The sequence below is a fragment of the Thamnophis sirtalis genome, unplaced genomic scaffold (assembly GCF_051295495.1).
Source record: "Thamnophis sirtalis isolate CommonGarterSnake01/CBP01778 unplaced genomic scaffold, rThaSir2_p1.2 scaffold_2, whole genome shotgun sequence".
Taxonomy (NCBI): Eukaryota; Metazoa; Chordata; class Lepidosauria; order Squamata; family Natricidae; genus Thamnophis; species Thamnophis sirtalis.
This window is the reverse complement of record NW_028261382.1, coordinates 100,561,553-100,586,838: the sequence shown is the minus strand read 5'-3', so window position 1 is coordinate 100,586,838 and position 25,286 is coordinate 100,561,553. Positions and strand designations below refer to the sequence as shown.

The following is a 25,286-nucleotide window of genomic DNA, read 5'->3' as shown; positions in this document are numbered from 1 at the left end:
CCCAGAGTGCATGGGGAAGCCAGATTCACTTAACAACCGTGTTACTGGCTCAACAACTGCAAAGATTCATCTAACGACGGTGGCAAGAAAACCCATAAAATAGGGCGGAATTCAGCTAACAAGTGCCTCGGTTAGCAACAAAACGTTTGGCTCAATAGGGCTCGTAAGCCGAGGACCACCTGCAAATATTGCTGGCAAATGGAGGTGGGGGAGGGAGGGAGGGAGGGGAAGGCAGGAGCTGTTTCAGGCGGGGGCCCTGCAGCCAATGTCCTTTCCAAAGAGGGCCAGAGCAGCTGATTCCTTCCTCCCTTTAAGATAACACCCCCAAGGGGAAGATTTTGGAGGCATCACTGGAGGCTTTCAAAACCAGACCGGACCACCATTTGACGGGGCTGGTAGGAGGCTCCTGCCTTGAGCAGAGGGTTGGACTAGAAGATCTCCGAGGTCCCTTCCAGCCCTGGGATTCTACAAGAGTAGCCAAGAGGACTCCTGATGGTGAACCGGAGGATCCCCCAGACCCTCAGACCCAGCCTGGCCACCCCTCTCGTTCATCACACACACACACACACACACACAAACACACACACCCGTGTGTCCATGAGAGAGCCCTGTTCGTGGGTGGGGGCTGGAGAAGGCTGCTGCCTATTCCTTGGACAGTAAGTGTGACTAACAAGCAAGCACCAGATCGCGTAACTCCAAAACACGGCATTGGAAAACCACAAGTCTCTCTCTCTCACTTTCGAATAACAAGAGTGGGAAGGGACCTTGGAGGTCTTCTAGTCCAGCCATCTCCTGCTCAAGCAGGAGACCCTCTGCCATTTCAGACAAATGAAATCTCTTCTTAAAAATTTGGAGCACCCACAACTTCTGAAGGCAAGTCATTGCGATGGTGTTATTGTCCTCCCCGTTAATACATTCCTCTTTATTTCCAGGTTGAATCTCTCCTTGGTCAGTTTCCATCCATTCTTCCTTCTCTGGCCTTCGGGGGCTTTGGAGAATAGCTTGACCCCTTTCTCCTCTCTGGGGCAGCCCCTCAAGTATTGGAAGGCTGCTCTCCTGTCTCCCCTGGTCCTTCTCTCCCCTTCCATGCTCAGTCCCTCCAGCTGCTCATCGCATGTTTTGAGTCTCCAGTCCCCTCATCATCCTGGTTGCTCTTCTCTGCACCCTTCCTAGAGCCTCGACGTCTTTTTTACATCATAGCGACTAAAACTGGATGCCGTATTGCAGGCGTGGCCTTACCAGGGCGTTTATTTGGCCACGCCAAACGGAGGAGTTCCCTGGAGAAAGCAATTGTGCTCTGGGGAGTGAGGGGGGAAAAGGAAACCGGGCCTCCAATGAAGACGGTGGCCAGGGAAGCCGACACAGGCCGGAGCGGAGAAGGAACTCAAAGGAACTCAACGCAAGAGAAGAAGATGTGGAGAAACCGCCTGTCCCAGAGACTGAATGGATAACACACCAGAACAGTCTTTCTCAACCTTGGCAACTTGAGGATGTCCGGACTTCAACTCCCAGAATTCCCCAGCCAGCGAATGCTGGCTGGGGAACTCTGGGAGTTGAAGTCCGGACATCTTCAAGTTGACAAGGTTGAGAAACACTGTCCTAACCACTGCTGGGGAATTCTGGGAGTTGAAGTCCGGACATCTTCAAGTTGCCAAGGTTGAGAAACACTGTCCTAACCACTGCTGGGGAATTCTGGGAGTTGAAGTCCGGACATCTTCAAGTTGCCAAGGTTGAGAAACACTGTCCTAACCACTGCTGGGGAATTCTGGGAGTTGAAGTCCGGACATCTTCAAGTTGCCAAGGTTGAGAAAGACTGCACCAGAATAACAGGAAGGGACCTCGGAGGTCTTCTAGTCCACCTCCCCGCTCAGGCAGGAAACCCTACACCTCTTCAGAGAAACGTTTATCCAACCCCTTCTTAAAAACCTTCAGCCTTGGAGCGCTCACAACTTCTGGTGACAAGCGGTTCCACGGATTAACCTGCAGAGACGGGATTCAGCTATTGATCAGATCGGTTTTATTGATCCTCTGCAGCCCCCCCCTTTCACATTCCCAGCCATGTGAGGGAGGGGACCCTGGCCCCCTCTTCCCCCAAGGCCCAACCTTTGTCTCAGGAGGCTTCCGGGTTAGACGGGCAGATTCTCCCGAGGGTCTCTTTGCAGGGTGTCCACCCCCCCCCACGGATTGCAACCTTCCCTGAGCCAGCCGGGTCCATGAAAGGGGCAGAGGGCCCCCCCTGGGGAACCCAGAGCACGGAGGCCAAAGGATAAGGCAGGAATGGTTGAGCCTCTGAGGGCAGAGCAGCAACTTGGCTTGATGGCCCCAGATCTCTCAAGGCAGCTGGTGGAGAAGGTCCATCTGTAGGTCCTTGAAGGCCCCGTTCGAGGTCAGGCACAGCTGGTGACTTTCTCAGATGCCCGGCTGGGCACGGAGCCTTCCCCAGTCTCTGCTTTCATCATTGGGGGTGGGGGAAGGGTGGGGCTGGGGGCACTTATGAACCCCAAAGGTGGGACGGAGCCCAGAGGGTGACCCCCACCCCCACCCCCTCGGCCCACCCACTGCCCCGGCTTCTCTCCGGCCAGCCTTCCCGGAGACGCTACAGCTGGCCCTGGGAATATTCCCGGGTGAACTTGGCGTGGAACTGGCTCAGCTTCTGCAGGAGAATCTCCAGCTTCTCCTCCGGAGGCAAGATGGTCATTCTGGGATGGAGAGAGCGAGAAGAGAGTGTGTGAGAAAGGAAGGAAGAACGAAGAAAAAAAGGAGGGAAGAACAAAGGAAGGAAAAGGAAGGGAATGAGGAAGGAAGGAAAGGAGGGAGGGAGGACGGGAGGGAGGGAGGGAAAAGAACAGGGGGAGAGAGGGAGGGAGGAAGGAAAGAAGGAAGGAAGGAAGGAAAAAGAGGGAGGGAAGGAAAAAGAAGGTAGGAAAGGAGGAAGGGGAGGGAAGGAAAGGAGGCAGTAAGGGGAAGGAAGGAAGAAAAAAGAAGGAAGGGAGGAAGGAAAGGAAAGGAAGAAGGAAAGGAAGAAGGAAAGGAAGAAGGAAGGGTGGGAAGGAGAGAGGGAAAAAGAACAGGGGGAGAGAGGAAAGAAGGAAAGAAGGAAGGAAGGAAGGAAAAAGAGGGAGGGAAAGAAAAAGAAGGGAGGAAGGGAGGAAGGGGAGGGGCGGGAAGGAGGTAGTAAGGGGAAAGAAGGAAGAAAAAGAAGTGAAAGGAGGGAGGAAGAAGGAGAAAGGAAAAAAGGAAGGAAGGGGAAGGGAAGGAAAGGAGGCAGTAAGGGGAAGGAAGGAAAAAAAGAAGGAAGGGAGGAAGGAAGGAAAGGAAGAAGGAAAGGAAGAAGGGAGGGAAAAGAACAGAGGGAGGGAGGAAGGAAAGAGGGAAGGAAGGAAAAAGAAGGGAGGAGGGAAGGAAGGAAGGTTATAAGTAGTCCTCCACTTATAACCAGTCATGTGGTGACCCTGTGAAGTTACGGCCGCTCAGGGCAGGGCAGGGTGGGGGGTGGGGGCCTTACCTGAAGTGGAAGGTGCCTTCTCTCTGGCCGAAGCCGCTGCCGGGCACCACGCAGATGCCCGTCTCCTCCAGCAGCCGGAGGCAGAAGAACATGTCGGGCGCCTGGCCCAGGGCCTGCAGGGGGACGGGGGTGGGGAGGGGGGGTCAGCCTGGCTTTGCTCTCAGCCCCATTGCTTCTCCGGTCTCTTTTGACGGCCCAAGCATTGGAAGGGGGGGGGAAAGGGGCCCGGGGGGGCTCGTGGGGGAGACCCAAAGCCTCCGCAGGGGAGTCAAAAGGCTGCTTAAGGCAACCTGAGTCTGCATCATTTGCATACTTTCCCCCCATCACCTGGCTCCGCATTTGACCCTCCCGCCAGGGAAGGCTGAGCCAGTCAGGATCGAACTGCTGACAGTGGGCAGTCAGGCTGCAATGCTGCTCTCTAAGCACTGGGCCCCCAAGTCAAGAGGGTGGGAAAGCCCCACAGCCTTGAAGGCCCCTCCCCTTCTACCACTCAGGCAGCAGCCATCTTGACTTTTCTGACCTTCCCCTGGTCGGCTCTTCTCCCTCTTCCTTCTCCCCCTGAGGAGAAGATGGGCCCCGCCTGTCCTCCCCTCCCTCCCTCCTTCCCTCCCTCCCTCATTCTTCCGGGTCCTTCCCCATCCGTGCAAGGGAGCCCCTCCTCGCTGGGGACCCCTCACAACCTCCCCCCCCAGGCTCCTGAAGGCCCCCCCTCTGCGAATGCCAGGGCCACAGGTGCCCACCTTACCTGAGCCTCCTGCACGGCCCGGACGGGCAGCTCGATCCGGGGAAAGGCGTACATGGCCCCCTGCACCGGGTTGCAATGGATCCCGGGCGCCCGGTTGAAGATCTCCTCGGTCAGCCGGGCCTTCCTGGCCAGAGCGCCCAGCACAGCGGCCTTTTCCTGGACAGGTGAGGGCGCAGAATCGCTTCTAGCTCAACCGCCAGGTGGGTCTCTAATGCCCACAGCCGTCCCCCCCCACACACACACAGAGGGGAATTCAGAGGCTGCGAAGCCCCCGCTTAGCTTCGCGTGTTGTGGGACCCCCACTACGGGAAGCCTAATCAGCTCAACTAGGGGTGTCCAGTCTTGCAATTTTAGGAGTTGTGGCGTTCATCTCCTAGAATTGCCCAGCCAGCCCTGATGATGTAACCTAGCTGGGTGATGAAACGTCTGCAAGAAAATAACCAAGCTCAGAGACCACCAAGGACCCCAAAGTTACCATCTTCGTCCTCCTCCTCCTCCTCTCTCCTCCTCCTCCTCTCCCTTCTAGAACCGATGATGTTACCTAGCTGGGTAATGAAACATCTCCAAGAAAACCCCCAAGTTCAGAGCCCCTCAGGGGGCTCCACAATGGCTTTGCAGCCTGCCAGAAGAGGGCAGGGGGCTACAGGCAGGCCTGGAGACTCTGAAGCCCCCCAGCCCCCTCTTCCTCCTCCCATATTCCCCTCCTCCTTTTTCATGCCTGCATTTAGCTAATTTCTCGGGCCGCCCTTCGCACCATCAGCTCTGGATGAGACATTTTGGCAAAAAGAACCCAAATTAAGTCCGCAAAATTAACGGCCAGAGGGGAGGCGCCAAGACCTCCCGGATGGGCCCCCCCCTGTCCTGCTGGCGCCGTTTCTGGGCAAAATGTTCTGATTTCTCCCTTTGGCCTTAAATGACTCAACGGCAGGGATCCAAGCCTTTTTTTGGGGGGGTGGGGGGGGAGGAAGACACGCAGTGCAGAAGGAGAATCTGTTGCATCCTCAGCAGGAAAGGGGCCAAGCTTCACAGTCGCAGTGGCCATCTTGACTTTTTTGCCCTTTCCCGCGGCTGGGGGCTCAAGGCCAAAACGGAAGCTTTTCCACGGGGGCTTCCCTCTGAGTAAACTCAGCCTTGGCCCCTCCAGGTGAAAATAGGCCCCGGTTCAAAGAAAAAATCAAATCTCACGCTCTGCATTATACAGCATATGATCCTCGACTTACGACGGTTCACTTAGTGACCATTCGAAAATTGCAACCTCACTGAAAGCAGTGACCTATGACCGTTTTGCACACTTACGACTGTTGCAGCCGCCCCATGGTCACGTGATCGAAACTCAGAAGTTTGGCAACTGACTTGTACTTATGACGGTCGCAGTGTCCTGGGGTCACGTGATCCCCCTTTGCAACTGCCTGACAAGCAAAGTCAATGGGGAAGCCAGATTCACTTAACAACCGTGTCACTAGCTTGACCACTGCAGTGATTCACTTAACAACAGTGGCCAGAAAGGTCATAGAGGCAAAAAAACACATCGAATGTCTCACTTAGCGACATAAATTTTCAGCTCAATTGTGGTCATAAGCCAAGGACTCTCTGTACATGCCACTATCTCCACTCTCATGTCCTCTAGATCTGTGGGATAACAACGCCCACAATCCTCAGATGGTGCTAGATGGGCATGATGGGTATTGTAGTAGTTCAGAGATCTGGACTCAGGAAGTCCAATATCAAACACAAAATACAGGCAGTCCTCAACTTATGACCACAACTGGAATCAAAATTTCCATGGCTAAGCGAGATGGTCGTTAAATAAGCCGCACACAATTTTATGATTTTTTTGGGGGGGGGGTTTAAGCCAATCGCGAATGGCGTTGCTTGTCCAGAGTCAGCTTGGGGGGGGGGGAACGGCCATCACGTGACCCGCAACTTCTATAAACACCTGTCAGTTTGTCATGGTGATTCTGTGGGTGCTGCGACGGTCATACATGCGAGGACTTGAGCCACTTTTTTTCAGAGCTGTTGAACAGCCGTTAAACGAATCATTGTAAGTTGAGGACTGCCTTCGTGGCATCCAGCAGATGTTCTGGACTTTTTTTACCATCTTAATGCAACCGATTCCTTGGCATCAGTAACGGATGGGGGCCCCCCACTCTTCCCCCCCACCCCATTTGCCCCCCTGCCCCTTCTGAACTCACCTGGCTGAAGCGCTGGTAGGAGGGGTCTCCTGGCTGGGGCCGGTTGACCACGGCGTCCAGGAGAATCTGGCCAGTCACAGGTGGGCATAAGCGGACGGAGACCAGCTTGGTCAGCTGCTGCTGGACTCAGGGTCCATGTTAATGACTTCCATGTAACCTCCACGGAAACCACACCTGGCCAGGTACAGGTTAACAGAGTTGGAAGGGACCTTGGAGATCATCTAGTCCTTCCCCTCAACCAAGCAGGAGACCCCGCTCCGTTTCTGACAGATGGAAGCCCAGCCTCCTCTTGAGGAGAAGCCAAATGTATTCAAAGTGGGGGGGGAACCAAGACAGTCCAGTTGCCTTTTGGAGAAAAACCCCCTTTGGGTTCAACCGTGGCCTGGAGGGCGGAGAAGCTCCACGCACCTCCAGAAGGGAAGTCGACCAGCCCCTGCTACTCACTCGCCCATGAAGCCCTTGGAGATGGAGTGGAAGGAGGCCAGCTCCACCGCTTCCGAGTACTTGGGACCCATTTCGAAAAGGACCTTCTTGAAGGAGTGGAACTGGGAGCCCTCCGCGTAGACGTTCTCCTGGTACACCTGGGGGTGGAGGGGGGGAAACCCAGGGGTGAAATCCAGCAGGTTCTGGAGAACCGCTAGTGGAAGTTCTGAGCAGTTCTGGAGAACCAGCAAATGCCACCTGTGGCTGGTCCCCCCCAGTGGGGAGGGAATGGGGATTTTGCAGTAGCCTTCCCCTGCCACGCCCACCAAGCCACACCCACCAAGCCACACCCACCAAGCCACACCCACCAAGCCACACCCACAGAACCAGCCCGGGGGGGGTGGGAATTGAATTCCACCACTGGAAAAACGCAGGTGTGGTTCGGAGGCAGCAGGGAAACCTCATCTGGAGAACCCACTTCAGCCCAGACTTTTTCCAGATGTTTTCAGCTGGAATCTCCTGATCCCTGACTGGGCTGACTGGATCTGCTGGGAGGCTGAGTGGGAATGGGGGGGCCCAGAAGCCTCATGGAGACTCTGCACCCACTTCTCTCCTCCTCCTGGCTCAAGGGGCCCCACCCTGCACAGGGAAGGGGTTTTTTTGGGGGATGGCTCAGTTTTGGGGGGCAGGAGAGACGTTTTACCTCGTCGGCCATGAGGAAGAGGCCTTCTTCCCAAGCGAAGTGGATGACCTCCTCGATGCACTTGCGGCTTTGGACTTGACCTGCGGGGAGAAGGAAGGGACTGGCTGAAGCAGGGCCTCTGCACGAAGGACTCCGGGCCTCAGGAAGGGAGAAGGGAAAGGACCCCCCCCCCAGAAATCAGCCTCAGCCCAGCGCTGAGTCTTGGGAAGGAAGGCCTCTCCCCCCAAAAGGAGAATGGGGTGATTTTCTTGCAGACGTTTCATGACCAGACTAGGTAACATCATCAATGCTAAAAGGGGGTGGAGTTTGCAAAGGAGGAGGACTGTGGGCTCCTTGGAGTTTTCTGAGCTTGGTGGTTTTCTTGTAGAAGTTTAATTACCCATCTAGTAACATCAACAGTGCTAGAGGGGAATGGAGTTTGCAGGGAGGAGGAGGAGGAGGAGGAGGAGGAGGAGGAGGAGGAGGAGGAGGAGGAGGAGGAGGAGGAGGAGGAGGAGGAAGGGAGGAGGAGGAGGAAGGGGAGGAGGAGGAAGGGGGGAGGAGGAGAAGAAGGAGGAAAGGGGAAGAGGAGGGAGGAGGGGGAGGAGGAGGAGGAGGGAGGGGGGAGGAGGAGGAAGGGGAAAGAGGAGGAGGGGGGAGGAGGAGAGGGGAGGAGGAGGGGGGAGGAGGGAGGAGGGGGGAGGAGGAGGAGGAAGAGGAGGAGGAGGAGGAAGGGGGAGGAGGAGAAGGAGGAGGAGGGGGGAGGAGGGGGGAGGAGGAGGAGGAAGAGGAGGAGAAGGAGGAAGGGGGAGGAGGAGAAGGAGGAGGAGGGGGGAGGAGGAGAGGGGAGGAGGAGGAGGGAGGAGGGGGGAGGAGGAGGAGGAAGAGGAGGAGGAGGAGGAGGGGGGAGGAGGAGGAGAAGGAGGAGGAGGGGGGAGGAGGGGGAGGAAGGGGGAGGAGGGGGAGGAAGAGGAGGAAGAATGTGGAGTCCTTGGTGCTCTCTGAGCTTGGTGGCTTCCTTACAGACGTTTCATGACCCAACTAGGGAACATCATCAGTGCTAGTTGGGTTTGTAAAGAGGAGGCGGGAGAAGAATTCTGGCGTCTTTGATGCTCTCTGAGCTTGGGGGTTTTGTTACAGGCATTTCATCACCCATCTAAGGAACGCCATCAGAGCCAGAGGGAAGAACGTCAGGATCCCCACTGATGACCAAACCCCGAGAGCTTCCAGCCCCCCCCCCCCCTGAAGGCCTCTTCCACCAGCGGGCGCCCTGCCTCCCCCAGAGCTTCCCAGGGTGGCAGCAGCTCCTGGGTGACCTTGGAGGGTTCTGTTTTTTTAAATGCCTGACTTTCCAACCAGCCTTTGATAAGGTTCCCTTGACGGCCTCCGGAGTCCACTTGGCGCAGGGGTTGTTTACACAAGTCCTCCGTGCTGGATTTGGACTCCCCTCCTGGTCCTTCTCCGTCTCACCCGAGGGGCAGAGGAGCAGAGGGGCTGCCAACTGGCCCCCCCTTCCCATCCCTTCCAGGACAACCGACAAGGGTGTTGCTGACAGGGGTGGGGGGGCGCTTGTGAAGGAAGCGGGGAGGAAGAACTGGGCCAGGATGATGCTCTTTAGGGCTCGGATATCAACTCAATGTAAATCATTCCAAACGACTGTACAAAAAAGATATGATTTTCGTACTAGAAAGCTCCCCCTGAGCCAGTTGTCCCAGCCACAAATGTCCACACTTTCAGTCACAAACTGACTTCCGTGGACCCCACTTCCTCCTTCAGGGGTCCCTGGAGGGGGTGGAGGCTCCATAAGCCCACGAAGGTGCCCATCGTCCCTCTCGCTGCATTTTATACTCTTCCTCTTTTCGTTTCTGACAAATCGCAACCAACAAAAAGAAACAAATATCCAGGAGGGGCGAGGGACCCAGATCTTGCACCATGCTAAGCTTCCTTCCAGGAAGTCCTCAGCTTACGACCACCTTGGGGGCCCAATATTCTGTTTTTTTCCAAGCAAGGCAGCTGTTAAGCAACCTTTGCCCCCGTTTATGACCTTCCTTGCCAAAAGTTATTAAGTGAATCGCTGCAGGGGTTTAACTTAGCAACCGAGCCCCCCCACTGATTCTGCTCCTCAGAAGGCTGCAAAAAGAGATCGCGGGATCCCCGGGAGAACCGTCACAAGTACACGCCAGTTGCCAAGCCTCTGCATTCCAACCACAGGGATGCTGCACGGGTCGTTAAGTGTGAAAAAACCGTCCTGTCACTTTTTTTCAGCACCGTCGTAACGTCGAACGGCCACTAAATGAACCGTTGTAAGTCGAGGACCACCCGTAGCTAAATTGTGGCTCGGTGTCTCTGTTTGCAAATGGAGCCCACCGTCACGTGTGGCAGAGTGTGAGCTCAGCAAGGATTTCCCTCCTGCTCCTGGGACCTTCTGGGCTTTCTCTGAGCAGGAGCTCCTGTTTGGCCACCCTTGGGGGGCTCCCCCTCCCACCCCCTGGAAGCTCCCGGGGTCTCCCTGGACCTCCTGGGAGCGGAGGAGAAGGAAAGGGGGACTCAAGCCTTCCAGGCAGCCCCCCACCCTTCCTGGGAGGGAGCCCAATTCAGGGGTGTCATTGAGGGATGCATCAGGGTTGTGTTTGACCTGGGGGAGGGCAGTGGGGGGGCATGGCCAGGGGGTGTAGGCAGCTCGACGTCACTCACGTTGGGGGCACCTGGGGCTGGCTAAGGCAGGGCTTCCCTCAGACCCTCCCTCTCCTCTCCTCTCCTTCCTTCCTTCCCTCTTAATTCTCCTTTCTTCTTCCTTCCCCTCGTTCCTTCTTTTTCCTTCCTTGCTCTCTTTCCCTCTTTCCTTCTTTGCTCTCTTCCCCTCTTTCCTTCGTTTTCCTTCCTTGCTCTCTTCCCCTCTTTCCTTCTTTTCCTTTGTCTTTCTTCGTCGTTCCCTTCCTCCTTCCCTTCCTCCTTCTTGCATGCTCAAAAGGAAAGGCGAAACATTTCCCCTTTCGCTTTCTTTTCAGTTTCTTCTGCCCCGGAAAACGGCGCTTGGGCAGAGGGGCGGGTGTGCAAGCCCCCTTGTTGCTGGCAGAGGCCGCGTGGGCCGGTCCTTTGGTGCCTCCAGGGCCAGATCTAAGCACCCCACGGGCCACATCAGCCCTCAGGCCTTGAGTTCGACACCCCTGGTCTCATCCCAGCCTAAGCTCTTCCTAGCAATGATGACTTCTGTGGGAGACAGGAACCCTACAGGTCAGGGGCTCCTCAGAGGCCGAGGGCTCTTGGACCACAGACAGGTGCCCCTTCCGGGCAGAAACGGTGTCCACGGGGGCCACACTTATGGAAAAGGGCCTCCCAGGTCCCTCCAACAAGGCCTGGCCAAGGCTGCCCCCGAGTCCTGGAGGAGGCCCTCTCAGGAGAGCTTTCTTCTTCGGGAGAACCTTCGGCCGAAGCCCACCTGCTCCTTTCCCCGAAAGGGGGACCTCATGAGGGGCTTGGCACCGTCTGCGCTGTCTTAAGAGGCCCCTCCGGAGCTGCCTGGCACTGGGGCCGCCATACCTGTAGGGTTGCCCGGGTTGATGACGCAGAGAACCCGCGGCCGGCAACGCCTCCGCGCCTGGCCCAGCGCCCTCCGCAGCTCCTCAATGCTCAGAGCCCAGCAATGGTCCTCGTCCAGGTAGTAGTTGATCTGCTGCGCGTTGAGTTCCGCCAGGGTGGCTGAGTAGAGGCGGGTATTGGGGGATGGGAATCATCACGCCTGTCCGGGAAGACCCCTCCCCTGAGACCAGCAGCTTCAGGACCGCCTGAGGAAGGAAGCCAGAGGGGTAGCCCCACCAGGAGCGGCTCAGAAAGGTTGCGGCATTGGGGTTTATGTAGTCCAACAGAGAAAAGGACTAGGGGGACGTGGTAGCAGTGCTCCAGTATTTGAGGGGCTGCCCCAAAGAAGATGGGGGGGTCAGCCTGTTCTCCAAAGCCCCCGAGGGCAGGACAAGAAACGACAGGTGGAAACTCATCAAGGAGAGAAGCAACTTAGAACTAAGGAGAAACTTCCTAACAGGGAGGACAATTAACCAGTGGAACAGCCTGCCACTAGAAGTTGTAGGTGCTCCATCCCTGGAGGGTTTCAAGAAGAGACTCCAGAGCGGAAGAAGCTTCTTGGATGAGAGGCGAAACGCTTCAAAGAAAACCCAGAAAGTCCAGTTGCCTCTTGAGATTAAAAAAAAGGCCCTTTGGGAGAACCAGGACCGGGATGGCTGAGAATTCCCACTGGCTTCCCCACTGTTTTTAGTTGCCAGAAGGCTGCCCCTACGACCGTCATCAAATGGAAAAGGAAGGGGAGACATTCTGGTGCCACTCAAGGCGGGCAGACAGTCATGGCAACTCCTCCAGACTGAGCAGCTCTCAGTCCCCCACCTGCTCGGGGGGTCCTGGGCAAGGCCGTCTCCCTCCCTTGGCTGCCCCACTTCTGCCAGGAGACGGAGGGTGCCAGGAATCAGGGACAAAGGGGGCTTTGTGTAGTTGGTGCCATGCCCGGCGCTGTGAGGCGAGCTGCAAAGGGGTTCTGCCAGGGAGGGCATTGGAGGGGGGCTAGCGGAGGAGGAGGGTTGCAATTCTGGATTGTAATTCTATTACGCCTGCCAGTCCCAGCACTGATGAGGTTACCCAGCTGGATCATGAAACGCCTGCAAGAAACCCCCCACCGAACTGAGTGCCCCCCTCCCCTCCCAGAAATCTTTCTTCCCTTCCATCCTTTGGCGCCCTCTGAATTCAGCCCCACCCTTTCCCCAGTGGCTCCCCAGGGCTTGGCTTCCTTACCACAACAGCGCTGCTGGCCCCCGTGGAGAGGTAGATGTTCTGTGGGTCAGAGGGGATACCCCCATCTCGGCACTGGATGAAGGCAGCCACATCCTGACGGATGAGTTCAATCCCAGGACTGGCACTGTAGGCCCCTGAAAAGTGGGGGGGGGGGGGGAGAGAAGGAAGGAAGAGAAAATGGGTGGGGTGAGGAGGAGGAGGAGGAGGAGGACTTGGCTCTGGTCTTGGGGGGGAGGGGCCGAAGGGGTTAATGAGAGGAAGGGGCATTTGCATCAGGGTTAGCCCATATTTGATGGGCAAATATGTGGGGGGAGTGCAAAAGGGGGCAGGAATTTATTATTTTATTTTATTTATGCAATTTATAGGCCCCCCCCCCCAATTTATCTCAAGGGAACTTTGAGGGCCTATAGATTTTATAAAACAAGGGGGGGACACACACTCAAGGGCCATGCTGTCACCCTGGAGCAATTGGCGGGATCCCACGCGATGCATACGGGGGTCCCACACCCCCTCCTCGCCCCTCTTCAGGCACCTTGCAAAGGGGGCATCCCAAGGCTTGGGGGGTCAATCCAAGCGCCCCCACCCCCCACCGCAGGAATGCAGGAGATGCTTAATACGGAGCTCCCCAAGAGGGTCCCCCACAACCAGTTGCTTTGACTGCCCCCCTCCCCTTTGCAGGATTGGCCCTCCGTATAGAGGGGCCAGGGGAAGCCCCTCCCCATCTTTGCTCCAGGTCAGGGTTAGGGTTACCCCACCGCGAGGGATGTCCAGACACTCACCAATGCTCTGCCCTCCGCAGGCGGCCAGGAGCCTCTGAGCTTTCTGCTTCGCATCTTCAGGGATATCGGGGGAATTCAGGAGGTCAGGATACATGCAGAGGGCGCTGACCTGTTTGGGGGGGGGAGGAATTAGGGTGATGCTGCAGCCCCCCCCACTTCCCCCCCCCCAGGTCTCACACTCGAGCTACTTGTGGGCTTTCTGCCCATGCTCAGAGTCCCTCTGTTCTCCCAGGTCCCCGGTTGGTCTGGGTGAGTTTGGGGGCGCTGAGAAATGGGGCTGGGCCTGAGCAGGGGAGGCTCCCCACTCCTTCTCCCCCCTCCCTGCCTGGGCATACCTGGCGCAGGAAAGTGATGGGCTTCTGCCCCATAGCTTGGGCATCCCCAATGTTGGCTGCAATCACTTCGGTGAAGGGTTTCTCCACCCCCTGCAAGGGAGAGATCAAGACGGGAGTTGAGATTCAGACCCAGATTAATTCTTTTATTGTCGTTTTTCTCTACAGCAGTGGTTCCCAAACTTGGCAACTTTAAGACTTGTGGACTTCAACTCCCTCTCTGCAGAGCCGGCTGGAGAATTCTGGGAGTTGAAGTCCACAAGTCTTAAAGTTGCCAAGTTTGGGAACCACTGCTCTACAGGCAGTCCTCAATTTACAACAGTTTATTTAGAGACCGTTCAGAGTTACAACGGCATTTGAAAAAAAGTGACTTATAGCACTGACCGCTCTCCAGCCCTCTCTAAGCGCTTACAAAAATACCAGCCCCCAACAATCTGCCTCCTCATTTTACCCACCTCAGGAAGGACGGAAGGACGAGTCTTCCGAAAGAAGGCCAAGAGGTCCTCGAGAAGACCTCAAGAGGCCAGCAGGTCTGGAGCCTCCGAGACCACTGGGTGATGACCCAACAGAGGGAACTTAGGAAGAATCCTTCCAGACCAACCTGGGGCAGGAGAGCTGAACGGCGGAGCAGACGTTGCGTCCAGAGGTTGTGGGCGCTCCACCACGGGAGGCCTAGAAGAAGAGACTGGACAGCCACTCATCTGGAGTGGTGTAGGGTCTCCTGCTTGAGCAGAGGGCTGGACTAGAGTAGAATCGCAGAGTTGGAAGGGACCTTGGAGGTCTTCTAGTCCAACCCCCTGATCTGGCAGGAAACCCTACACCACTTCAGACAAACGGTTGTGCAAATCTCTTCTTAAAACCCTCTGGTGTTGGGACATTCACAACTTCTGGTGTGTTCCAAGCTGTCCCACTGGTTAATTGTTCTGACTGTCAGGAAATTCCTCCTCAGTTCTAGGCTGCTTCTCTCCTTGATTACTAATATTAATCAGAGTAGAGTTGGAAGGGCCCTTGGAGGTCTTCTAGTCCAACCCCCTGCCTAGGCAGGAATCCCTATACCGTTTCAGACCAATGGCTATCCAATCTCCTCTTTAAAAACTTCAGTGTTGGGGCATTCACAACTTCTGGAGGCAACTTCTGTTCCACTGATTAATTGTTCTCACTGTCAGGAAATTCCTCCTCCATTCTAAGTTGCTTCTCTTCTTGATTACCAATATCAATCCGAATAGAGGTGGAAGGGCCCTTGGAGGTCTTCTAGTCCAACCCCCTGCTCAAGCAGGAGACCTTACACCATTCCAGCCAAGTCTTTTTAAAACCATCCAGTGGTGCATCACCCACAACATCTGGAGGCAAGTTGTTCCCCTGGTTGACTGTCCTCCCCATCCGGAAATTTCTCTTCGGTTCTAGATTGCTTCTCTTGTTGGTTAGTTTCCATCCAAGGTCCCTTCCAGCTCTGTTCCGTTTGAAGCTCCCCGAGGAAGACTGCCTTCCTTCCTTCCTCCCAGAGGGCCTCTTCTCTGCTGGCGTCCCATAACCTGAGAGCATCTTCATGCCTTGGGTGGCACAACCTCCCCGTCCCTTGGCCCAGGTCATGATCCTGGCTTCCTTCAAGAAGCTGAGACCCCTCCTGGGCCTTGGGGGTCCTTCTCCTTTATCTTTGTCGGTGTGCATCGAGCAGATCCTGCTTTGCAGCTGGTGCTCGCTTTACGACCGCAACTGAGCCCAGAATATTGATGCTAAGCAAGACAGACCTTCAGTGGGTTCCATTTTACAAGCTTTCATGCCACCGTTGTTAAGTGAATCAGGGCAATTGTTAGGTAGTTAAGTGAATCGGGCTTCCCCGTTGACCGTCAGAGGGTCGCGAAAGGGGATCACGTGACCCCGGGACACTGAGGCCGTCATAAATGTGAGTCAGTTGCCAAGAGTCCCAAATTTGACCATGTGGCCATAAGGATGCAGAGATGGTTGTTAGTGGGGGAGTCACTTTTTCCAGTGATCTATTGTAACTTCCAATGGTCACTGAATGAACTGCTGTAAGTGGAGGACTCCCTGCATTCCAGGACAGTCAGGGGAAAAAACTGCCAGGGTTGAAAGAAGCTGCCCAGAATCACTTGGGACGCGTGTAAATTTAATAACTGGGCTAAACTAAATTAAAATTAAACTAAATTGAACACTGAAGAAAAGTAAAACTAAACCGAAGCCAATGAATGAAGAAAAGACCCCACTTTCCAATCTCCAGACTACTCACCAACAGGCAGGTGATCTAGTCAGTTGCCCGGCTTACCTGCATCAGCTCCTTCTTCAGCTGGTTGGCCGGGCAACGATGGGCCCCCGCACAGCGTACTCCACCATCCGGACATGGGGGTTCATGGACTCCAGAGTCAGGACTCGGTCCTTGGGCATCGTCCGGCCGTCCGCCATGCCCGGCTGCTCCGCCTGCCGCCGCAGCGCCCTGAAAGGCAACGGAGGGTTCGGGGCTGAGCAAGGGGGGAGCCAGGCAGAGGGGGCCCCTCACCCGGACCCCGGGGAGCCTGCTGCTCAGGGCGGCCCTGGCCAAGGGGAGCCCCCGCATGAGCCCCAACAGCTGCTGCAGCTGCACGGAGATCCGCTGCTTGGGATCCCGGCTGGGGGAGGGGAAGGCGGGATCCAGTCCACAGGTGGCTAAACTCTCTCCCTTCCCAAGTGGCTGGGGATTTGGCAGGAGCGGGGGGGGGGGGGGGGCTCCAACTCAACCAAGGGGAGGGGCAGAGGCAGCCCTGTCCTTTCCCAGCCTTGGGCTCAAGGTTCCCCTCCCTCTTGGCCCTCTTCCCTGCCCCACCATGCCCCCACCCCAGCAAAAGGAGGGACCCACCGGTCTCCCAGGCAAGCCGAGCAGTTGCTCCCACATGGGAAGAGAGGGGAGGGCGCTGCTCCTTTTAACCGGGGGTGGGTGTGGGGGGCGGAGGGAAGAGCCTGGCCGGAAGAAAGCAGGGCTTTGTGAAGGCGCCTGAAAAGATTTGTCCCCCACACCGGCCAGACCAACAACGACAACGGGAACAAAGCCAGAACGGGCTGTACCACCGAGGCTCTGCCTGCCAACTGCGGGAAGGATGCCCAGGTGGCAGAGAGGGAGGGAGGGAAGGGCTGGCTGGCTGCCTCGCCCTCACTTGCACCCGGGGGGGGGGGGAAGGGGCAGAGGAGGGATGCCAAGGCTGAGCCACCCGCACCCCCAAAACTGGCTTGCTGGCACTCTAAATCTCCCCCCCCTTAAGAACAAGCGGCATCTGGGCACTGCCAGTTGCTTGCAATGGCTGAACCCCATCTTTCCCCCAAGGGTGCGTTTTATTTGTATTTATATATTTTTTGTTCTGCATTGGTTGGATTGGATTGGATTGGATTGTACAGGGATTCCTCGATTTACAACAATAGCAGTTAGACTTATATACCGCTTCATAGGGCTTTCAGGCCTCTCTAAGCGGTTACAGAGAGTCAGCATATTGCCCCCAACAATCTGAGTCCTCATTTCACCCACCTCGGAAGGATGGAAGGCTGAGTCAACCCTGAGCCAGTGAGATTTGAACCGCTGAACTGCTGATCTAGCAGTAGCCTGCAGTGCTGCATTTAACCACTGCGCCACCTCGGCTCAACAGTTTAGTGACTATTCAAAGTTACAGCAGCACTGAAAAAAGTGACTTATGACCAGTTTTCACAGTTATGACCGTTGCACGCGATCAAAATCCAGCCAGTTGGCAACTGACCCACGTTTACGACGGTCGCAATGTCTTGGGACCACGAGCAGATGCCCTGCAGAGGAGCTGAACTCCAACCCCCCCCAGAATCCCCCTGGCCTTGCTGGGCTTCGGGGGGGGGGCAGATTCCACCGGCAGCCCCTCCTGTGCGGGATGGAGGTCCCAGGGGGGCTTTTCCCAAAAGGCAAGTGGGCTTCCTTGCTTCTCTGAAAAACTTTCGCTTCCCCCCCCAAGAAGCTTCCTCAGTTCGTCGTTCAGTTCTCCATGAACTGAAGAAGTTTCCTGGATGAGACGCGAAACCACTTCGAAAGAAAATCCAGTTTCCCTTGGGAAAAAGTCCCTTTGGGACCACCTGGACGATGGAGAATCTCCAGAGAGACTGGGGGGGGGGGTGCAAGGCTGCATCTAGAGGCCCCACCTCCCTGTTCTGGTGGACACCCACCCCCCTTGCATCAAACACAGTACGGGATCAATCAACCAGAAGAGAGCTGGAAGGGACCTTGGAGGTCTTCTAGACCAGTGTTTCTCAACCTTGGCAACTTGAAGATGTCCGGACTTCAACTCCCAGAATTCCCCAGCAGTGGTTAGGACAGTGTTTCTCAACCTTGTCAACTTGAAGGTGTTTGGACTCCAACTCCCAGAATTCCCCAGCCAGCGAATGCTGGCTGGGGAATTCTGGGAGTTGAAGTCCAAACACCTTCAAGTTGACAAGGTTGAGAAACACTGCTCTAGACCAACCCCCTGCTCAATCAGGAGACCCCATACTAAAAAAAAACCGTGACGGGGCACCCACAACTTCCGGTGGCCAGCTGTTCCACTGGTGAATTGTCCTCATTATTAAGAAGTTTCTCCTCAATTCCAGTTTGCTTCCCTCCTTGGTCAGTTTCCATCCGTTGCTCCTTGTCCTGGCTCCGGGGGTTTTGGGGAAGAGCTTGGGGCAGCCCCTCAAATATTGGAATATTTCTATCATGGAATATTTCCTTTCTCCAAAGTAGGCATACCAAGTTCCTGCAATTTCGTATGCTTTTGTCTCCAGGCCTTTAATCGTCTTAGTTGCTCTTCTCTGAGTTCCAGCCCCACTAAGAACTGAGTATATGTTGTGTTTTTTTTAACCTCTTTGTATTTTAAATTATTTTTAACTGTTTTTATGTGAGCCACCCGGAGTCCTTCAGGATTGGGCAGCATACAAATCCATTCAAATTCAAATTCAATTCAACTCTGCACTTTTTCCAAAGTCTCCCCATCATGTGAGCAAAACTGGACACCGGATTCCAGACGTGGCCAGGGAAATATTTCCCAGGGGCACCTGGAATCCACGCAGTATTTCTTGGAATCCACGCAGCGTACCCAGCCTGTGGGGATTACATCCATCCATCCATGCAGAGCCCCCCGTCCTGCCCGTGGGGGAATCCTCACGAAGAGAAGCCGTTGGTTGGCGTTCACGCTTGGCTTCCCACGCGCCTTGCACAGCCCTGCGTGTTGTGTATGCCGCTAAAGGTGAGCCAGGCGCCCTTAAACGGGCCGGGTTGGCCAAGAAGGTGGCTTTGCAGGTGCCAAGATAAATGCCTCCCTGGCAGGTCACCTGCAAGGAAACGGTCACCCTCGGGGAGAGGAGGGAGAGGCGGAGTGGCCCAGGGTGGGTCCCAAGCCAGCCGATCCAGGAGGTGGGATCCGGAGCTCCATATGGCTGACTGGCACCGAGTCCCTGAGCAAACAGGCTCACCTGCAAACCTGAGGAACAGGTTGGGCCCTGATCAGGGGTGAAGCCAGGACAAGAGAGGAGGCAGCCTCTGGCACGCCTATCAATGCTCAACTCATTGCAGGGTACCTCCCCCCACAAATCTGGTGCCCTCCAGGCCTCCCTGAGCCGACAGGGGCCCTGGGGGTGGGCTGGGGGGGTCTCTGTGCAGAACCCCAGACAAAAGAGGGGAGGAATCCACCAAAGAGCCCCCCCACCGGGGTGCAGGAAGCCTTTGGAGGTGAGCTGAGAAGAGTCACCCCACTCCGTCTTTGCAAGCTGGGCCCCCACGTGACCCAGACCCCGGGCTCGGACAGGGAGGTCAGCATGCCATAATTCCTCCGGTCGAGTGGCCGTTATTACTGCTCCATTAGTCTTCCATCCTTTTTAAAAATCCCCTGCCAGATTGAGCATTTGGGGGGGGGGGGTTGGACTAGAACAGGGGTCTCCAGCCTTGGCCACTTTTTACGACTTGTGGACTTCAACTCCCAGATTTTTCTGGCCGAGGAATTCTGGGAATTAAAGACCACAAGTCGTAAAGTGGCCAAGGCTGGAGACCCCTGGATTAGAAGACCTCCAAGGTCCCTTCCAGCTCTATTCCAATTGATTGATTGATTGATATTGATATTGATTGATGGGAACAAAGAGGAAGATCTCCCAATAGAATCCAGGGGAGGGGGCTTGCTCAGACCATCAGGGGAGCAGGTGGGCAAAGACCTCCGAAGAAGGGTGGGGGGGGCAACACCAGTTCCTCTCTTTATCACAAAGCCCCCGCAGATCTTCAGACCTGCTACAGCAGGGAGTCCACCCCAAGAGGAGTCAAAAAAGTCAAGATGGCAGCCCTGCCTGGGGCCAGAAGTGAGTCCTAGCAGGAGTGGCCTCCATCTCCATCCATCTCCGCTTCGGGCTTTCCTTGGCAGAAGCTGCCCACCAGCTGGTTACGTTCCATGACAACCCTGGAGACCCTCCGTGCAGGTAGTCCTCGACCTACGACCACATTGAGCCCAACATTTCCGCTGCTAAGCAAGACAATTGTGAGGTTTTGGCCCCATTTTATGATCTTTCCTGCCACCGTTGTTAGGTGAATCTCTGCATTTAGTAATAGGGTTGTTAAGTGAATCAGGCCTCCCCATGAGGTCACAAAAGAGGATCGTGTGACGCTGCAATCCTGCAACCGTCGTAAGTATGAACCAATTGCCAAGTGTCTGAATTTTGATCACGTGAGGCTGCAACGGCCATAAGTGTGAAAAATGGTAAATAGGTTGTGGTCGTGCAGTGGTTACAATGCAGTATTACAGGTTAACTCTGCCCACAGAGTTCAGCAGTTCAATCCTGACTGGCTCCAGGTTGACTCGTCCTTCTGAGGTGGGTAAAATGAGGAGGCAGATTCTTGGGGGCTGATATTTTTGTAAGCGCTTAGAAAGGGCTGGAGAGCGGTCAGTGCTATAAGTCACTTTTTTCAAATGCTGTTGTAACTAAATGAATTGTTGTAATTTGAGGACTACCTGTACTTCGCAAACCTCCCCCCCCTCCCCTCCAAGCCCAGTTCCATCCCTGCCACTGGGAGGGTTTCTACCAAGGATGCCAGGATTTGGGCAATGAGACCCTTGAAAGGGAGACCTTCGGAGGTGCCTCCTTACCTGGCTGAGCTGCACCGGATCCCTGCAGAGCTCCTGGGCACAGCTAAGCACGGCCGTATCAACCCGGCACCTCCTCCCTCCCCCCTCCGCCCCACGGCCGGCCTTTCCACCCTCGGGAGCTCAGCCAAATCCCTGGCCCAAGGCCACCGAGGTTCCCAGGCCGGCAGCTGCCTCCACAAATAGGAAGCAAACCTCTCCTGAGAAGCTGCCAGCGCCTCCGGTTGGCACCTGCTCAGCCCTGCCCTCCTGGTGCCCCGGCTGCCCACTCCCGGGGGCAAAACAAGCCCAGTGTGTCCTCCGGCAGAGATAAAGGGACAGAGAAAGCCTCACCTGGGGTGGGACCAGGTGTCATTAAAGGGGCAGGGGGGGGCGCAGAGCAGCTTGAGGGGGGGAGGGGGTCCAGAAGAGAAGCGGGGAAGAAGGTGGCATTTCAGTCACTGACCAGGGCTTAAGGCTGGGAGAGAGAGGGAGGGAGGGAGGGAGGGAGGGAGGGAGGGAGGGAGGGAGAGAGAGAGAGAGAGAGAGAGAGAGAGAGACGGTCTCCCTGCTCTCTCAGCTGGGCTGCTTTCTTGAAGACATTTCATGACCCAACTAGGGAACATCATCAGTGCTACCCAGTGCAAACCCAACTCCCTTCTCGCACTGATGATGTCTCCTAGTTGGGTCATGAAACGTCTGAAGGGGAAAGGAAGGGGGAGGGAGGGAAGATAGGAAATAAGAGAGAGGCAGAAGAAAGAGGTGTATGGAGAGTAGAAGAGCTAATAATGGGTGTTAATCTTTCTGGGGCGTTGAGGACAAGAGGAACTGATGTAATCATTATTTAATACTATATGATACTGGCGATGTATAGTATACATGTGATTGTATGTTATGAAAATGAAAATAAAAATATGTTCAAAAAAAAAAAACGTCTGCAGGAAAACAAGCAAGATCAGAGAGCACAATGGATCCCCCAGTCCTTCTCCTCTTCCTCTCCTTCATCCCTTCCTCCTTCTCCACAAACCCCACTCTCTTCTAACACTGATGATGTCACCTAGTTGGGTTATGAAATGTCTGCAAGAAAACAACCAACCTCAGAGAGCACCGAGGGTCCCACATCCTCCACCACCACCACCACCTCCTCCTCCTCTCCACAACCCCACTCTCTTTTACAACTGATGATCTAACCTAGTTGGGTTATGAAATGTCTGCAAGAAAACCACCAAACTCAGAGAGCTCCAAGAACCCACAGTCCTCCTCCTCCTCTTCCTCCTCTCTACGAACCCCTCTCCCTTCTAGCACTGATAATGTTCCCTAGTTTGGTCATGAAACATCTGAAAGAAAACAACCAAGCTCAGAGATCAGCTAGGACCCCCACAGTCGCCCTCCTCCTCCTCCTCCTCCTCCTCCTCCTCCTCCTCCTCCTCCTCCTCCACCACCACCACCACCACCACCACAAACCCTTCTAGCACTGATGGTAGTGCCTAGTTGGGTGATGAAACATCTGCATGCAAAACACCAAAGCCAGAGAGCACCAAGGACCCCACAGTTCCCCTCCACCTCCTCCTCCCTCTTCTCACTCCTCTCTGCAAACCCCTCTCCCTTCTAGCACTGATGACACCACCTAGTTTGGTGATGAAACGTCTGCAAGAAAACCGCCAAGCAGGGAGAGAAGCAAGAACCTCACAGTCCTCCTCCTCTTCTTTCCCCTTCCTCTCCTCCTCCTCCTCCCCACAATCCCCACTCCCTCCTAGCACTGATGATGCTACGTAGTCGGGTGATAAAAGGTCTTCAAGAGAGCACCGAGGGCCCCTCATTTCAACCCTCAGCTACAAATATTCTCCTTTATCAGTACCATCAATTGTCCCCAAAGGGACGGAATGGGGAGGGGCTCAGGGATGATTGAAAAAAAAACAGATTATATCCCCCCCACCACACCCCCAAAGAGGGGGGGGGCAATGCCAACCCAGGCAGCTCTCTAGGGGGATAGGCTCAGTCCTTTGCAATGCTGAGCCCACCTCTGGCTCCTTGGGTGTAGGGGTGGGCACAATGCTGCTTGCCAATAGAGGCGGTGGGCAGAGGGTGCTGGCAGGCCACGTGGCATGGCCCCCGGGGCCCGGTGGGGGTCAAGAGGAGCCCCGAGCACCAGCCCAGGAGCAGAGCTTGTCCATCCTACCTTTGGCCCCCTCCCAGTTGGCAAGAAGTCCTCAGAGCCTCTTCTTGGAGGGGGGTGGGGTGCTGCTGGAGAGAGGGGGGAAGGCGTCCTGGGCAGGGCTGAGCTGCCTCCACTGCTGGGCTGGGGGTGATAAGGAGCACGTCGGTCCTTGCCCAGCCGCTGCGGAAGGTCCCCACCCACTCCAGAGCTTCTGGTGGCCGCGGAAGGAGACTTGGGGGCTCTCTGGATTATTATGCCAGCCTCTCTCGCCTGCTTTTGGGACGTCCCTTCAACCAGGCACTGCCAGCTGGCATCGGGCCCCGAAGGAGAAGCTGTTGGCTGGGAGGTGCCTGCATTTCTATTTATTTTATTCTTCGTTTTATTTTGTATACGGCCAACCCCTCATTCTCAGTGACTCTCAGGCAGGGCCCTCCAGCCTTGGCAACCAGAGAAAGAGAAAGTTGGGAAGAACATTTAGGCATGTTGGTGACGCAGCGAAGGGGAGCATGGAAAGCAACGCTTTAAAGCAAGGGTCTCCAACCTTGGCAACTTTAAGCCTTGGCGGACTTCAACTCCCAGAATCCCCCAGGCAGCAAAGCAGCTTCCCTAGTTGGGTCATGAAACATCTGCAAGAAAACAGCCAAGGGCAAAAGGCACCACGGACCCCACAGTCCTCCTCCTCCTCCCGCCTCTGCTGATGATGTTACCTACTTCGGTTATGAAAGGTCTGCTAGGAAACCCCCAACCTCAGAGAGCACCAAGGAGATACAGGCCGTCTTATCAATCTCAATGGCCGGCTTGCCCCTCTCTAGGGCACCAGCTGACGGGCCTCCAAGGCCCGGGCTGTTTCCTCACAGGGTCATCGGCTTCCTTAGTCCGTAATCAGCCACCCTCTGGCCAAGGACAGCCAAACACCCCCCCCCCCCCCGAGAAAGCAGGCCGACCCTCCTTCAACCTTTTCCATGGGGATTCACAAAAGGCCTCCAAGGAAAGAGCCTTGCCGGGTTTTGATCTGTCTGTCTGTCTGTCTGTCTGTCTGTGTGTGTGTGTGTGTGTGTGTGTGTGTGTGTGTGTGTGTAAGAGAAAGAGAAAAAAGGGAGACACAGACAGACGGACAGTCAGAGGGAGGGAGAAAGAGAAAGAGAAAAAGAGGGAGGGAGGGAGGAAGAAAGACAAAAAAGAGGGAAACGGATGGGTGGACAGACGGAGGGAGGGAGGAAGAGAAAGAGAAATAAAAAAGGAGAGACAGAAAGACAGACAGAGGGAGGGAGAAAGAGAAAGAGAAAAAGAGGGAGGGAGGAAGAAAGATAAAAAAAGAGGGAAACGGATGGGTGGACAGACAGACGGAGGGAGGGAGGGAGGGAGGAAGAGAAAGAGAAAGAAAAAATGGAGAGACAGACAGACAGATGGAGGGAGGGAGAAAGGGAAAGAAGGAGAAAGAGAGAGAGAGAGAGGGAGATTCCTTCAGCCTGACTGAAGGTTGAATTCATTGTAGGTTGAGTTCCCAGGTGAGACTTCTTGACAGTCTTATGAAGCGCTTGGCCTGCTGGGGGAGATGGGGCTCAACTCTGCCTGCCTGCCTGTCACCCCCACTTTATGGAAGGCTCCCCCCAACCAAAGACCTCCTGGACTCCTCTCTGTTGAGCATTCAAATAAGCCCAGGTCAACAGCCCAGGAGGGAGGGTCAGGAGGGGTCAGGGAGGGTCAGTGCCAGGAGACGTGTGGGATGGGAAATATTTCTATATCGGCTTTCAGCTTTGAATGGGTGGGGAGATCCTGAAAGGCGCAGATGCTGAATCAGGACTGATGAGGGACTGTGGTGGAGCATGAACATTTGCAGAACAAACCTCAAAGGGCTGACTTGGAATTTAGCAATAGCAATAGCAGTTCGACTTATATACCGCTTCATAGGGCTTTCAGCCCTCTCTAAGCGGTTTACAGAGTCAGCATATTTGCCCCCAACAATCCGGGTCCTCATTTTACCCACCTTGGAAGGATGGAAGGCTGAGTCAACCCTGAGCCTTGGATGGATAGATAATAGATAAGATAGATACAGAAGATAGATAGATAGAAGATAGATAGATGATAGATAGATAGATAGATAGATAGATAGATAGATAGATAGATAGATAGATAGATAGATAGATAGATAGATAGATAGATAGATAGCAATAGCATAGCAATAGCAGTTAGACTTATATACCGCTTCATGGGGCTTTCAGCCCTCTCTAAGCGGTTTACAGAGTCAGCATATCGCCCCCCCAGTCTGGGCCCTCATTTCACCCACCTCGGAAGGATGGAAGGCTGAGTCAACCTTGAGCCGGTGAGATTTGAACAGCCGAACTGCAGAACTGCAGTCAACTGAAGTGGCCTGCAGTGCTGCACTCTTAACCACTGCGCCACCTCGGCTCCTATTTGAATTTGAATGCTTTACTTGGCCATGCGTGATTAGACACACAAGGAAGTTGTCTCCGGTAAATGGAGCACTCAGTGGACTGCAAAGCAACGGAGAGAATAATAATAATAATAATAATAATAATAATAATAATAATAATAATAATAATAATAATATTAACACATCAAAGATCCACATC

General features: G+C 55.0%; 1 protein-coding gene across 1 annotated transcript; it reads right to left on the bottom strand.

Moving 5' to 3' along the window:
- Positions 1–1,994: 1,994 nt before the first annotated feature.
- On the bottom strand, positions 1,995–20,630 carry GPT (glutamic--pyruvic transaminase). Its single transcript, XM_087706566.1, is given in 15 exon segments — positions 1,995–2,699; positions 3,506–3,618; positions 4,251–4,406; positions 6,443–6,570; positions 6,573–6,616; positions 6,887–7,023; positions 7,569–7,648; positions 11,088–11,256; positions 11,258–11,332; positions 12,345–12,478; positions 13,124–13,232; positions 13,459–13,548; positions 15,737–15,762; positions 15,765–15,904; positions 20,559–20,630. Coding segments are annotated over 14 exon segments (1,473 nt in total). The 5' UTR covers positions 15,874–15,904; positions 20,559–20,630; the 3' UTR covers positions 1,995–2,596.
- Positions 20,631–25,286: the final 4,656 nt, after the last annotated feature.